This window comes from Labrus bergylta, chromosome 18 (genome assembly GCF_963930695.1).
Source record: "Labrus bergylta chromosome 18, fLabBer1.1, whole genome shotgun sequence".
Classification (NCBI taxonomy): domain Eukaryota; kingdom Metazoa; phylum Chordata; class Actinopteri; order Labriformes; family Labridae; genus Labrus; species Labrus bergylta.
In genome coordinates this window covers 17,688,320-17,704,170 of record NC_089212.1, presented here as the reverse complement: position 1 = coordinate 17,704,170, position 15,851 = coordinate 17,688,320, and the positions used below count along the sequence as shown (strand labels likewise).

Below are 15,851 nucleotides of genomic sequence, written 5' to 3'. Positions count from 1 at the left end.
AACATCCTGGGGGACAGACCATTATATTTATAGAGATAGGCGACTTGACCTTCACTGCACATTGAGTATCAGCCATTTTAGTGCCGCTCCTCTAGATACTGAATACAGCACAATGGATCTCAGCTGCAGTGCAGTTAGTAAGCTTCAACTTCATCTTCGGCTTGTTAGAGGCGATATCTAATAATAGCTTCCTGCAATTCCATACTGTGGAGGGACTCTGTCGATACACAGTCTCCACATTCACTGCTTTTTTGGCTCTCAGAGAGGTGAAGTTTTCAACAGGAAATGCACTCTGAAATTACAGTTTGCTGCACAGGAAATTCAGGCTTTCCATTTGGGTAGGATTCTAACTTCAGTGGAAAAACTGAATGTCCGCACATAAGTTTGAAGCCTTTGTTCTGCTGCGTAAGCTTCATGTTAAGACCTCTGTTAAATATGCTTCAGCTGTAGCCCAAAGCCAAGGACTCCTATTCATAGAGGCACCCAGTTGTTCTCACCCAATGGCACACGGGGAAGCTGAGGAGGATGGTCAAAGCGGGTGAAGTATTTATAGTTTTGTAAATTATATTGTGTTGAAAGGCCAAAGTTTCACGTAAATGACTGAGGTGAATGATTACAAATCTATTAAAATCATGGGGGAAATCCCACTTTGGTGTACCAATACTAAAATACATAACAGCACCCAAACCCCTTATGATATCAATTGATTTTGGCAGATGAGATTAGACAGTTTATCAGCTGTAAATTCCTCACATCACATGTTTTCTACCTGTTGCTGGTCCAGCTAGTGCCAAGTCTGTTGTAAGTGGTGTAACCTGTAGCAGTAATATTAAACTAATCTAAGATCTTATGTGTTCTACATATGACATCGAAGTAATGTAACGGCATCAGTCAGATAGATTTTGTGGGCCAAGCTTGAAGTTTTCCTTTAAATAAATGTAACAATGTAAGTAACCACATGTCGCCAAATGAGGCCATATTTTGTAATCAAGCCTATTTGCCACAATAAAAGCTCCCACATCTGTAGTCCTACAAACCGGCTGTTAATTGCGACATTCCTGGGACACATCTCCCTTCAACCCCCAGTAGCTGGTTCACATAAAAGCGTACACATTATCACATCGTTGTAACGCTCTTGCCACTTTCTTATCTCTAAAAGAAGACACTTATGGGTCTCGATCCACCAGTTGAGAACCACTAGTTGAGAACCACTGGATTTACACACGTTGTCCTTGTATAACCTTATTTGGTGTGACCAATATGTGACTTATACTGGAGGGAGAACGCTGATATTGCAAAGCTTAAGATGAATGTAGTTAGATTAATTCATGTTTGCTGAATTTGACATCTCTGACTATTGTTAGGCTACATTTTAGCATTTACCATCATGATGTTGTTGTTGTAGCTTTTGTCAATTGTCATTGATTTACACCGGCTTCAGCCTTGCTTCATTTCATTATATGAGTAATAACTACTTAACAAAGTATACTGCTGTGTATTTCAGTCTTGAACAATGTTTTATATGTTCCATATTTTATCAATTAATGATATTGTTTGAACTGTTGAAATGTAGTGGAGTGCAAGTACCACAAAAATGTAACTTCAGCATTTCAGGAAAATATACTTTGTAACTCAAATGCATTGTTAAAATGTCGAGGTCACTTTCCTTTTAAATCAATTGTTAATCGGGCAATATCAAAGGCTGCACTGTACAAAAGTGAGAAGTATGTTATAGATAAATAAGACATTATTGCATAGAGGCTGAAATAGCTGTCATACTGAACTCATATATCTAATTCAGAGGATGAGGTTTGCAGCTGCACATAATCTGCTGTATTGTCCTACTTTTTTTTTGCTGTGTTAATGACACCCTCATCACGACTCTCTCCATTCACAAAGCAATTCCTGTCGTGATGGGAAGAACTGGCTCTGAACAGGCTGTGGGTGTCTCAGAATTCAGAGAACATGTCTAATTTCTGCAGCATCCTCCCAGCCAGCCACACGAAGTCTTTTCACTGAGTTCCTCTCACTATACAAAACTGAATAAGATCACTCTGTAGGAAATGTATATTCAGAGCTGCTCCACCATGTGATTAGTGCCTTTCATAGAGCCTGTCACTTTTTCCCTGTATCCTCCGCTCAGCATATATTCACACGCTCCTTACAAAAGATTATATAGATTATAATTGTTTATAAATGCATGAACCTGCATGATTTTATCCAAGATTTCACAGTTTTAGGCTAATTAAGATTTTTGAATTTTGGGATGAATGAACTGCTGTCTAGAAAGGTGATGTTAAGCTCTTTGCATCATGATATCTGACTCCCCCACTTTGTGTGTAGAGTGAGGCAGCTGCTGCTGTAAGAGAGAGAGTGAGAGGAAAAGCGTCCTTAAACGTGGGCTGTTGTGTAATCCCTCCCAGGGCCCCTTTGCTATTTTTGTGCCTGGGTCCGCACGTCACGGTTGGGTATTTTCTCTGGTGACTAGCTCGCATCAATAGATCTTCTAATGTACACCCAGTCAGCCAGCAGCTTCATGACTGATGGGACTTTACCTTGCTAATTTATTTCATTATCGTTACCCGGGCATGAGGAGAATGGAGATACGGACTATGCAGTATGAGGAATGTCACATGTGACTGTGGATATGGGACAAGGGACTATTCAAATGTCAGGTTTGTATTAGGATTATGTTTGATATCTGAATGTCAGCTGCTGTATCAGCCGAGGCTTTCTTCCCATCAGACCGTGTGCTTTATGTCATTCTGATCACAGTCAGGGTTGTGGATTGATACTGCATGCTATGTGCTATGCTGCTGTTAGAGCACCATAGAGGGTTTTGCCATCCAGCTACTCTAAAGCTAGTCATCTCCTTATGATATTTATGGATTTGTTGTCAGCGTGAGGCTTCATGTCTGTTCCCTTTAATGGCCAACTTTAGCCTCTAATGATGTAATGCAGCGGCATACTGATGCTCTCCATATCCAACAATTGTTTGGACATTGTCCCCTCATGTGTATGGATAGCAGTATGAGATGTGCCCATAGGAATGTCTATGTGTTTAAATAAATAACTCCTTGAAGTCATTTATCCATCCATGCGATCATACTGTACCACAGTCAGCCCACTACCATCGTGAAACACACCTACTGCCACCCACCTGCCTCCTGTTGTTGCACGTCATTGCTGCTGTGTCATATATTTTCGTAAAGGTTAGTGCTTGTTGCCATGAGCAAGAGAAATTTGCTTGGAAAGGTGTGCTGTTACAGGCTTTGTACAGAAAAGTCTGAATTTGTTGTGAGACTTGGCGGCTCTGTTCTCTCTCTATCGTGCTCAGTTCAAAGGTATGCGTTGTTTCTGAGGGTCTTATCTTGCTGTCACTCTGCACCCATATTCCCCCTTCCTTTCTGTTGTAGCTTACAGAGGATGGAAACTAAGCAATGAGGTCAGACCGACCTTGAAAGGGAGCTCCTTATCAGGCCTCTGAATTGTGTTACCCCCAGGTACCCCACTTAGTTTACCTCAGTAAACCTCCCCGTTGCAACATGGATCGTTCCAATCTGAAGCAGCCCTCACCATCCTTTATATGCACTCATATATTTTCTCAATCCGGCTCAGGAAGAAGCGATCGAATCAGTTTGAAAGCTGAGGTTCAGAACTAAAAATATCCATGTGGGCATTTGCAAAAAAAAAAAAAAGAGAAAGAGAGAATGGGATATATCATCCTTACAGCTTTAAAGCATCTCTTGGCATCTCGAGAGTCACCTTGGATTCGTATCCTCTGGTTTATGCCTGAGGAGTGTGCGGTGTGCTAACAAAGAAAGAGAGGGAGTGAGAGAAAGAGAGTCGGAGGATGTCCTAATTAAGGGGAACTCAGAGGGTTTGAACCAGATAATCTTACATAACCTCGTTAGGGAGGACACAGCATTTGATACTGAGAAGATGGAAATGACGTGCCCTCAGAGATCCATCCCCATGGTATGAGACGAAAGTGAAGCGGCTAAAGCAATTCACTTTAACCACGGGGATGATGATGATGAGTCGGGAATGTTTATGCAAAGGGAAGTATGCAGTCCCGGGTAGCTCTGAGTGGAAAGTGGAGATGATGACACTTGTAACACAGATGGGTTTAAGGGTTGGGATCCCAGAAGAACAAGGCAGCGTATCATGTTACCATACAATCTTGGCTTTGAGTAAAATAGTTTAGCAAAGCATTTTGATATTTAATAATAAAAATACTGCATTATAAAGGCTGTGGGGGAACTCCTCACACTTAATCACCCAAGATTTAACCATGTCATCTGTGTGTAATGGCATGCATCAACTTGAAAAGATCAACATTTTTCAACATTTTCTTTTTTTTTTCTGTCAGCCCAAAGAGCTTCAAGTACTATATTTTGAATAGTTTTTCATCTAAACATCTTGCACAATTCTGTTGCACTGCTGTGACTGAAACCTGGGAAAAGGATGTGGGTGTTATTTCGTCAATATTTCATAGACAAGCTATTTATCCTTATTGGTTTCTTTTAAACGTCTTTCGCTTAGTTTATACTAGCTCCTGCTTTCTCTGCAAAAACGTTTGTGTTTGACGATATCTCAATTTGTCCCGGGCTTTTAAACTTGAAAGAGTAAAAATTGCATATGACATTTCACTTTTATAAAAAAGGAGTTGGTCTTTAATTGTACAAAGGAGATGTTGCTTTGATAGATAATCCTTTTCTGCCCACACTTTTGTTTCATAAAAATGAATACATCTACGACCATTTCTGAAATTCATACTACAGTTAAGCATGTGCCTTATATACCTACATAATTCTATTTACCCCAACAGAGGTGTTGAAATTAATTGTTTCTACAATGCATTTCCATGCAGACGTGAACGATTCTGCATGAATTCTGATTTTGCTTATTGACATTGCTTGGAGACTTTCAAGCAATGTCATGTTAAGACATTTATGTTGACATTGATTTCTAAAACACTTTATAAATAATAGAAAACCGGAGTTCATATTTATCTGACTGCTCGTCTTCATTAATGAAAAAGAAGATATCGAATCAATTTAAATCGTTGACAGGATAATCGTACTTGAGTCGAATCAAGATTCCAGTGAAGATACACAGCCCTACAGGGTTACAGCAAATGTGTTTCCTCTGCCAGGCTTTATGATTTGATTGTTGAGAGTAAACTTTTTTCACAACTTTGTGTTGATAACCCTTTTATGCATATTTCTGATATCCTTATTTCAGTTGTCTAATTGTCAATTTTGTTTGGTTTCTTTCAGATGACCCTTCCCAGCAATCAATTCATACCTATGTTAACATCACTACAGTTACATAACAGTTAGTGTCCTTGACAATTGATCCTAAAGAAAGTGACATTGGATTAATGGAGTCACTTGAAACTACTGCAGGAGTGGAACGCTCCACTGAGGGTCAGGACAGAAATGTTGCACAGAAGAAATGCTCCTCAGACGCAGCACAAACACAAAGGAGTCCATCAGTTGAATCAGAAGGCAAGGGTTGGCACCAACAAATGCTGGAAGGAAAGAGAAGAGACACATGTGGTTTCGAAGAAATGTCTGACTCAGGGAAATCACTGCAATTAGAAGATCAGCACTCCCAAATCCAGTCTGCAGCCCACCAAGAATATGAGGCGTCTTCACATCCAGGACAGCCCACAAAACAGTTTACCAGTGGCAAACAGAAAGCTCTATGTCACTTAGGTTCTGCACAGTCCCCGGGACCTGCATCTGAGAGGATGTCCACCAGTTCACATGAAGTGCAGCAACAGTGCTCCCATTCAGGGATGGATCAGCTGTCAGAGGCAGCAAGCAAGGTGGAACAGAAACCACAAAAGCCAGGGAAGTATGTTTGTGATTACTGTGGAAGGGCATGTGCCAAACCCAGTGTACTTAAGAAACATATTCGCTCGCACACCGGAGAACGACCCTATCCATGTGTCCCCTGCGGGTTCTCCTTCAAAACCAAGAGTAACTTATACAAACACAGAAAGTCCCATGCTCACTCGGTCAAAGCTGGAACAGTGCCACTCTCAGATCTTGGTTCTTACAATGCCAATACAGAACAGGGGTCCTTTGAAGGGGAAGGAGAGTTATTCTCTGATGCTGAGCAAAGCACGGACACGGACGAGGACACTCTTAATGACCCGCTGCTGCTGCTGGACTCTCCAGTGGAGGGATCAGATAACACTGCTGTAAAAGTACTAAATCTCATTGCTCAGAAAAAGGGTGCCACGTCGATGTCAGCTCAGGATGGTTCATCCCAGCCCCAAGAAATCAATGCACCTCCTGCCGCTGCAGAGGCTAGCCGTGCAATTCAATCTTGCACAATCAAACAGAGACTCGCACTTCGGCTGTCTGAAAAAAGAAGCAGCGACTCGGAGCACAATCTGTCCCTCCCTAGTCAGTCTAGCAAGGGCAGCACGGACTCTGGATACTTCTCGCGCTCTGAAAGTACGGAGCACCAGACTGGTCCTCCGAACACTAATGCAAAGTCCTATCAAGAAATTATGTTTGGAAAGTGTTACAGACCAAGCCCTAAACAGACTGAAGCTTTTGTAGCTTGTAGCACGGACTCAGTTGAGTATACTACAAAACGGGCTGAGAAAGGTGTTTCTCGCGTTTTTACCCAGGAAAAAGACACCGTTGAGTCAATCAAAATAAACACAAAATCGTTCACAAGGGAAGAGCTAAAAGAGCCCCAGTTGGACTCTGGCTCTGATATGGGGCTTCTGATCAGAAGTAACTCAATGCCAACAGCCTCAGCAGTTTGTCTGACTATGCCTCAAGCCCTTAGAGGCAGCCACTCGTTTGATGAGAGAACAAGCAATGGGGGCAATAGAAGACTCAGGCGGCAAGCTGCTTTCGAACTCTCTGCACATGAAGGCCATGCAGACACTGACAGCCATGCAAAGATGAGCGAGAGTGGCATTGCACCCTCAGGATTGGAAATGGAAAATTACCCCTCTTTGGCATCTAATATGAGCCATCAGAGACATGCAATGGAACTGGCAACAAGGAAACGTCGGAAAGAGAAGAGGGAAGAAGAAGATCTGCCAGGTCAATATGAGGTCCTTCATGAACAGTGTGAAGAAATGTTTGATTCAAGCAAAGACTATGATTCAAAACAAGCTACAGCTGGGATTATAGCACTGGGAAAAGGACACTCTTCAAGTATGCTAACACAAGTGGAAAGGTGTGATATGGACATATCAGTTAGTCTTGAAATGTCTGGTCGAAAAACTTTAGGGAATGTAATTTCGGTTATCCAGCACACAAATTCAATAAACAGGCCTCACTCTGAACAGTCAGAATCTTACAAGTATCATGGGCAGAGACAGGAAAGTATTTCTTCATTTCAAGTTATGGAGGCGAGTGAAGCATATGAGATGGAAAGGAGTGATAGTAGGCTAAGGCAGTCATTTCAAATAGGCCCCAAACTTGTGCGGCAGCCCAACATACAAGTCCCAGAAATCAGGGTCACAGTAGAGCCCGACAGTCCAGAAAAAGCTCCAGAGGTGCAGGTGAAAGAGCCAGAGAAGCACGTGGAGGAGTTTCAGTGGCCTCAAAGGAGTGAAACTTTAGCACAATTCCCTCCAGAAAAGCTCCCTCCAAAGAAAAAAAGGCTACGCTTAGCTGATATTGAGCACTCCTCTGGTGAATCTAGTTTTGAGTCTGCCTGCACCAGTCTTTCTCGCAGCCCTAGCCAAGACAGCAACTTATCTTATAGCTCAACCTTCTCTTTTGATAGAGAGGACAGCTTGAAGTCAGTCTCTCCGGCCAGGCAGGATGATTTTGGCAAGCCACTAGAGCTCTTAGCTGTGCCAGGGAGTGGGCACTCCCTCTCTGTGCTTAACCAGCGTCAACAACATGAAATGAGACGCTCCGCCTCAGAGCAGGCGCCGTGTAACTTGCGCAAGGAGTTCCCAGAGGTACGCAGCATATCATTTGACTATGGCAGTCTTTCTCCAACATCCAAAGTTAGACACGTGGACATTAGTGCTGGCCACTGGGCTATGAGGGAGAGAAGGAGGGGAAACTTGGTACGACAGGAGTCATTGAATATGGACACTGAGGTAACACACGTCCCGTCACAAGTATTTCCGCAGTGCTTCGGCACCACGTCTCCCCCATTCACAGCAGTTGCTGTTCTGCCACAGACTTTGCCAATTTTCTCAACCGGGAATACATTTCCCCAGCTGTCACATCCGAGCCTGTTAGTTCCTGTAAGAATACAGACTCATGTGCCATCCTTTGGCAGTATCACATACACTTCAGTATCACAGATGATTGACAATCAGTATGACGGTGTTTGCTCCATCACATCCAACCCTCAGAATCAAAGTTCTCGTTTGTCTGGAAATTTAGATTCTCATAATCTGTTAGCTCAAACAAGACCATCTTCAACACAAAACCTCAATGTTGAAGCCCTTGATCTGTCATCAGCTAAACTTAAGACAGGTATCCCTCTCTCTCTAACCTCAAGAACTATCTCAACCACTAACGCCTCCAGTGGTGGCGCAAACAAACGGATGCTATCCCCTGCTAGCAGCCTAGACCTTTTCATGGAGGTCAAGCAGCAAAAACGTGTGAAAGAGGAAAGAATGTTTGGCCAAATTGTAGAGGAGCTGAGTGCTGTGGAGTTGGGGAAATGTAATTTGAGTGAAGAGAAGGGGCAAAGGTCAGAGATGCAGGGTGCATCAACACCTCATGCTCAGGATGACTCACATAGGAGTAAATTTATCACACTTCAGCAAAAAGTGACAGAGCCAACTGACCACAGACTTGAGTCAGCAATGGAAAGTAGCTCCCTGGAAACCAGCTCACTATCCTACTCCATGATATCAGTCAGCGAAGTGAAAGAAGTTGGCATGGAGGAACGAGTGCAGATGGATACGATGGCACAGCTGGGTAGTAGTCAAGATATCCTGATCTCACACGCTGAGCATTCGAGACTGTTATCTCAGTTTCCAAGTCTTCGCACGACGACAGGTGTGAGCTGGTGTTATCTCAACTACACTAAGCCAAGCTGCTCTCACACCGACGCCCCTTTCTCCTCTGTGTATGCCACCTGGTGTGTGAGTTCCCACAACCCCAACCCTCTGGAATTGACAACCAGTTCTTCGCTGGCTCTGCTGCGGTCTAGACAGAGGGGAGAGAAGGTTATATACACAGTGGCTGCCATGTCTCAGACTGGTACAGGGAAACTGGTTTCATCCCTCATCCTTTGGAGGCAGTCCATGGAACAGGTGAAAAAATGAAACCATATCTGCATTGTTTCCAAAACATATTACTGTCCCATATGAAAAAGGGTCCTGTCTTAGTTTTGACTTCTTAAAATTAAAATGTTCTTGCTGTTATATTATCCTTTGTTGGAATTACTTTTAAAAACTAAATATTTAAGCTGCAGGAGCAGTACTGCCAAAATGACAGCTAGAGGTTATTGTCTGAAATGTAGATTTTTTTTATTTATTGTGCAATTGTGAAGTCTTTACAAGTGCTAGACGATACAAAAATCCCCAAAATGAAATGTAGATAGTTAAGGACTCTATTACCTTGAATACGGCACATTACACTAGATTCAGCCATTACTAACAAGTCGATAAAATTAATTTCTCTATGACTTATTATAAGCGTTTAATTGCCAGATGCTCTGCAGGCAGCATAAACAAAAAAATCTTGGCAGTGGAAATACTAAGTACCAAAAAAACAATATTATTTCATAATGAATATTTAATGGTATTGTTTCACTGCATTGTATTTTGGCTGATATATAAGTTATATAATGACATAAATCAAGGTTAATATAGCTCTCAAAAAAAAAAAAAAAACACACAATATAATCAGTGACCTGTTTTGGGTTTCCTTCAAACAGACGACGAGCATTCGTAATTTTTGCCAACCAAGCTGTATAGAACCATGTGTGACTTACAATATTGAAAGCATCACATTACGTTGTCGTTGTGGTGTCAATTTAAAAGGGATGTTAACAAAATGTTTGTTCATCTGATTCAGCTGCAGAGGAAACCAGAGCCCAAAGAGGTGGACATCACCTACGGGAAGAAGGTGAAAGACTCCAGCTGCAGAGTGAAAACTACCAAGGAGGAGTGGAAAGAGAGGGAGGCGTCTACAACCCAAACAGTGCCAACACGCATTAAGATCTTTGAGGGAGGGTCAGTCAAGATATTACTTATCATAACACTTTCCATTTCTGCTGACAGTAATTACAGCAGCTATAATAGGCTGCTAGTAATTACACTATATTTCAGTCTTTGTTCTCTTTCCTATTCGGGATGTTTTTATGTACAGTATTTCTGAATAGAACTCTCTTTATTTTTTAGGTTCAAGTCCAATGAGGACTATGTGTATGTCAGAGGTCGAGGAAGGGGAAAATACATCTGTGAAGAGTGTGGCATTCGCTGTAAAAAGCCAAGCATGCTGAAAAAACACATCAGGACCCACACAGATGTGAGACCGTACATCTGCAGGGTGTGCAACTTTGCTTTTAAAACTAAAGGTGAGAATCCTCTTGGCTTATACATTTAAGAGTTTCGATATGTTGGAAGTCTGTAAGTGTTTATTTAGATCAATAGATCACAAAAATTGCCCATATTACCATACAAAATGCCCTTTTTTTTAAGAGTGCCTAGCATTTTTCCTATTTAGAGGTATCATTGTCCAAAATCAGCGTCGCAATCTGGCCTGCATGAATGTGAGAAAACATTGTTCAATATTGCAATAAAGATCTAAATTGTGATAAATAAATAAAACCAAAGAGTGCATATAAGCGCGTATAAGCCATAACTCTCAGTTTCTTTATCTGTCTGCTGTTCTTCATGTTTTACATAACACCTGTGCTTACATTATGTCCTTTCTAATCCAAAATAAATCCAAAAAACAGTCGTCGTCGTCCCCCCACTAGTCACTAATTTATCTGAAAGTAGCTAATAGTTAGCGCTAGCTTCATATGACTGCATTAAAACGATTTGAAAGATTGGCCATTATACACAGGCCTCCATAGAACTTGTAAAATGTACACATGCTGAGTGAGAAAGCATTGCTTGACGACAATTTAAAAGTGTTTAATTTTTGTATTGGAATGAACTCAGAACTTTGCGATGTGTTTATTGCTAATGCTCATGTTGCGAAAATGATAAAACCACGATTAGTTGCGCAACCCAAGTTCGATAAAGGATTTTCGCTCTTTGAAAACGGATCCATCCTCTTTGGGGTAGAAAATGAAATTTGCCAGCACATATCTCCTTAAATAATAGACACAGGTTTCCAGAGGAGTGGTAATGTTATAATTAAAAAGCACATCCAGAACGTATTTCTTGTTTCATCCTTTTACAGGAAACCTGACTAAACACATGAAGTCAAAAGCACACATGAAGAAATGTCTTGAACTGGGAGTGTCAGTGACATTGGATGACACAGAGATACAGGAACATGGTAAGATACTGACATAATATTCTCGCACATTCATGAATTACAGCTGATAAATCTAACTTAACTGGTGCGTTTGTCTCTGAAGTTGACGATAACCAAGAAGATTCCAAGTCAGAAGTTGTGATCACAACCAAACACCAGTTCTCAGATGCGGAAGACTCTGACGGCATGGATGAAGAAGCTGATGAAATCGACGAAGACGATGAGGAGGATGAAGAATACGAGGGTGACTCTACTCCAAAGTTGCGCTCAAGAAGCACAAGTCCTCAGCCATGTGGAGTTACTTCTCTGTCAGTCACAGCCACTGCTGCTATTCATGGCTGTTCCCTCACCTCTCTGCCTGACCCAGATGTTCGCCAACAGTCCTCAGGTATGCGGACTGGTATGGACCATAGACCTGTCCTCGCAACAGACCAGAGAGAGAAGTCCATGGATGAAGACTCTCTGGCTATGCTGTCTCCAGACCATGCCAGCTTTCTATTCGACCCCTATTCTTCTTGTCTGCTGTCTCCTGGTTGGGAGTCCCCGATCAGGGAGCCCTCCCCTTCACGTCTGCGTTACCCGTCCCCGAGGCGAGAAATCTCCCCTCGTGGTCGCTCCTCTCCCAGATGGGATACCTCCCCACTTAGGCCGGGTTCGCCCAGCTTGACACCCATTCAGCACCTCTCCCCAGCATCAATTGAACATCCCATGTCTCCCGGAACAGAGCTGGCTGGAAGGCCATCAATCAGAGGCCGGCAAAGAGTTGTGCTTAGGGCAGTTTCCCCACGCCGAGGTTCACACCAACACAGAGGAATCAGCGATAAAACCAGACACCAGGCAAAGATGGAAATGGCTCAACAACAAGTACGCTTTGATATGGAAATGGTATGTACCATGATAAGCCAAGTTCAACTATGTTGTAACAAATTGTTAAAATCTTGCAATTAATTTCGCAGAAGCTCCTGTAAAAGTACGATAAATTAAGATACGATACACTTTACTGTCCCCTCGGGGAAAAATGTGTCTTCCCAAGTGCTGCCTTTATCTTAGTCAATAAATGAAAACAGTAGAAACTAACAAGACACATGTAAACAGAAAATCCCAAACAAAAGCATACCAAAAACACAACAACATATTATGCCAATTACCCATATTTCACAAGATCTGCATACAACCCAATGTAATTAAGAGAAAATATTTAAAAAAAACATCAAAAAGCATAAAGTTTTGTCTGTGTAGAAAAAGTTTGAATAGTATGAATAATCCCTATCTAATTGGTGGTCTGCGATGTAGAAACTTTTTAATGTTGACCTAAATAATGCTGTGTTCATCACATCTCTGCATTTTGCTTACTGTGTTATATTTACCCATGAGAAATCATCTCAGCGATGTTGAAGCTGCTCCTGACGCTGCCAATATGTCTTTTCAGGATCAAAGGAGCAGCTTGGCTTCCAGTCTGCCTGTTGCTGCCAGTTCTCATCACCAGAACATCCTCAGCCACCTCCCACTTCACTCCCAGCAGCAGGCCCACAGTTTGCTCCCCGTTGTTCCCGTCGGAGGCCTCCAGATGTTACACTCTCCGCCTTCGTCCAGCACTGATGTCACTAGTTCCTCCGCGCCAAGCCCCCAGAGCAGCGAGGGCCAGCGTTGCAGCAGCAGGGAGGGATCTGTCCAGGGGCTCGAGAGCGGAGGAGAAGACATCAGAAGCCAGAACCAGCTGTCCCCCGAACAGGCCGCTCAGGAGAAAGCCTTCAACCCCAGCAGCAGGGACAGTGGACAGGAGGAGAACGTCCAGACCTGCTTGAAAGCCATCGCCTCGTTAAAGATTACTACAGAGGACCCTCATTGAAACCTCTTTTTGTGTCTTTTTGATTCGACACAGGAACAGACACCTCTCTGCCACATCTGCAACCTTGTTGTCCTCTGCCCTTTAGGCATATAACTCCATCTTTATCCCATTAGAGGCAATATAACAACACTTCCTCTGGTCTTGAACACACTCCAGACAACTCCTTTTACATCTGGGTTGACATCAAACCTTCAGAGTGAAGAAGAAACCTTACCTGTCTGATGTGCTCTTCTCTTCAGAGACTCTTTCAAATGATTGGACGAGCAGCAGGATGTCTTGGGAGGGGGGGGAAATCATTATTGGGTGCAGGTGCAATATGGAAAGATATTATGCTAATATGCCTTTGTTTGATGTAGTTTGCGTACAATTGCACATAAATTATATTTATGGATTCTGTACAAATGTCCTTAACATATACTCCTTCTTAGATGCATACAAACAGTGTATTTTACTGTACGTGTACTTTGAAAAATAGACTGTTGTTTAACGTAATCATATCAAGATGTGATGCAGTAGCGCAGTAAATAAAGACTATTTATAAGGGGGGAAAGGATGTGTACTATAAAACAGTCTGACCAAATTTTAAGTAGATGCTTCTTGTGCAGTTTGGTGCTTTTAATCAAGCGGCAAGGGTTTGTGCCTTTACTTTTGCTTTTCATGGCTCTGTTATCAGAAGGTTGTTGTTGAACAAGGAGAAACATGTCGAGGTATTCTTTATTCAGAAGTGTCTGCGGCGTCAGAGACACCTTTAAAAGGAAAGCTTTTTTGTTGTTTTTTTTTCTGCCAGTTCTGCTGACAGACGGTTGCAGCTTCATTTATGTGAAACAATCTTAAATAATGTATCCTTCGTTGCATTTCTCTTAATGTTGTGGTTTTTATCTTGGTATAAAAAATGCATGGGATTTGCTATTGCACAAAAAATAGAGGAAGTTAATATGTAATTATGAATACTGTAAAATGTATTTATATATTAGAACGTGAGCACTTATTGATACTGGTAAATATTTGACTACTATTTATATGGTATATCTGTACTTATGCAGCAGTGATGCAGTTATGCAGTGAGCCACGCTGGCATTGCTTTTGATCTCATGTATTTATGCTTTTTATTAAACAGCTTTCTTTCCCTCTCAGATACAGATGACCAGAAGCATTTTATGAGTTTTGACGATGCACTTTCATCCTTTCATCTTTGATGTTTTCACTGACATGGTCAAGTGGAAACAGGGGGGAGTAAAACATGTTACGTTCTCTCGTGGTTTTGAAACATTCCAGTTGTTTTTTTTGTTTTTTTTCCACGTTTCTCATTTTGTGAAACATGTTGCACACTATTTCAAGGGGCTATGATGATCAGACGAAAGTGTGTGTTTTCTTGCATTCAAAGTGTAACTGGATAAATCAATATCACTTACTGTTAGTAATGCTAAAGTAATGATGTTAACAGCGTGAGTTGGTTGACTTTACCTGTGGCTCAACCCAAATTGTAAGTAATCATTCACCAAATGCATTACTTCTTCTTTGTAAATATATGTGTATTTGTATTATTTAAACTATTTTTGCAGTGTTGAATTCTGAAAACTTTTTAAAGCAGATTGTTTATATCTCTTTAAGGGGTGAAATGCCTGCAGTTGACGTAATGGAAGTGTAATGAGAGGCGAAAATAGCACAGTGTTGATCCCTAACAGTGTGTCACATCTTTAAAAAAAAAAAAAGAAAAGAAAAAAAAAGTGTATTCACATCACTTCTCCAAGTGGTTATGTCACCAGTTTGAGAATGAATTTCAAAATCAGAAAACACTTTGTTCACTCATGTTTACATAAAAAAAAAAAAATTCAAAGGTGCACTGCTTTAATTTGTTTCCCTTTCTGAAGATGTATGTAGCTTTTTGATTTCATGGTAATGTCATTTTGTTTGTCGTGGTAAAGATGCAGAGTGCTCACGAAATGTGAAGGGAAAAGTGAAGCCTTCTATTTGCTTTTGCATACAGTATGTATACAGATTGTGTTTTGTTTTTATTGCATATTCATAATGACTGAACTGCATTGTGCCTCTCATGTCTATGAAATTCCCTGTAAAACACACAGAGGACGAATCATTTTTACCTCTCAGCTAAATTCTTTTGAGGAGGGAAAACCTCAGTAGCCAATTTGTGTTTAGCTATTTGCATCAAAAACCGGCGAGTCGAGACGGAGTGCCTCTTTTATGCTATGAGGACTTTATTGTTTGGTGCTCTACTTTTTCAAATTAAATTCAAAGTTGTTTCAAAAGAATATACTTCTGAGTCTGACCCAAGGATGTGTGTTGCAGCTTATTTCACGTTCTCGACGTTGTTATTCAAAATGACTTGCATACCTTCCATGATTGTTTAAATTGGAGCACTAACAGGAGGGGCTTTCAGAACAAATCCTTCACTTTTTATCTGGAGGGGGGGCTTTGGAGGGAAAACTATCTCTAGAGTGAAAAATTGCAGCAACTCCTACCAGTGACACCCTCTGGTGAAAAATGATTACTGCAGTCATAACATGGAACAAGAACAAAAAAAAAATAAATGA

General features: G+C 41.5%; 1 protein-coding gene across 1 annotated transcript; it reads left to right on the top strand.

Moving 5' to 3' along the window:
• Positions 1–2,485: 2,485 nt before the first annotated feature.
• hivep2b (HIVEP zinc finger 2b) lies at positions 2,486–15,591 on the top strand. Its single transcript, XM_020627306.3, has 7 exons — positions 2,486–2,675; positions 5,283–9,268; positions 10,035–10,192; positions 10,361–10,536; positions 11,373–11,471; positions 11,554–12,335; positions 12,880–15,591. The coding sequence occupies exons 2-7, from the start codon at positions 5,387–5,389 to the stop codon at positions 13,297–13,299; spliced, it is 5,517 nt and encodes a 1,838-aa protein (XP_020482962.2). The 5' UTR covers positions 2,486–2,675; positions 5,283–5,386; the 3' UTR covers positions 13,300–15,591.
• Positions 15,592–15,851: the final 260 nt, after the last annotated feature.

Bases quoted from the DNA above. Each gene is read 5' to 3' on its own strand.
- hivep2b (XM_020627306.3), top strand. From the start codon at position 5,387: ATGGAGTCACTTGAAACTACTGCAGGAGTGGAACGCTCCACTGAGGGT. The intron at 10,537-11,372 runs GTGAGAATCCTC...ATCCTTTTACAG, and splicing joins CTTTGCTTTTAAAACTAAAG to GAAACCTGACTAAACACATG. The intron at 11,472-11,553 runs GTAAGATACTGA...TTGTCTCTGAAG, and splicing joins CACAGAGATACAGGAACATG to TTGACGATAACCAAGAAGAT.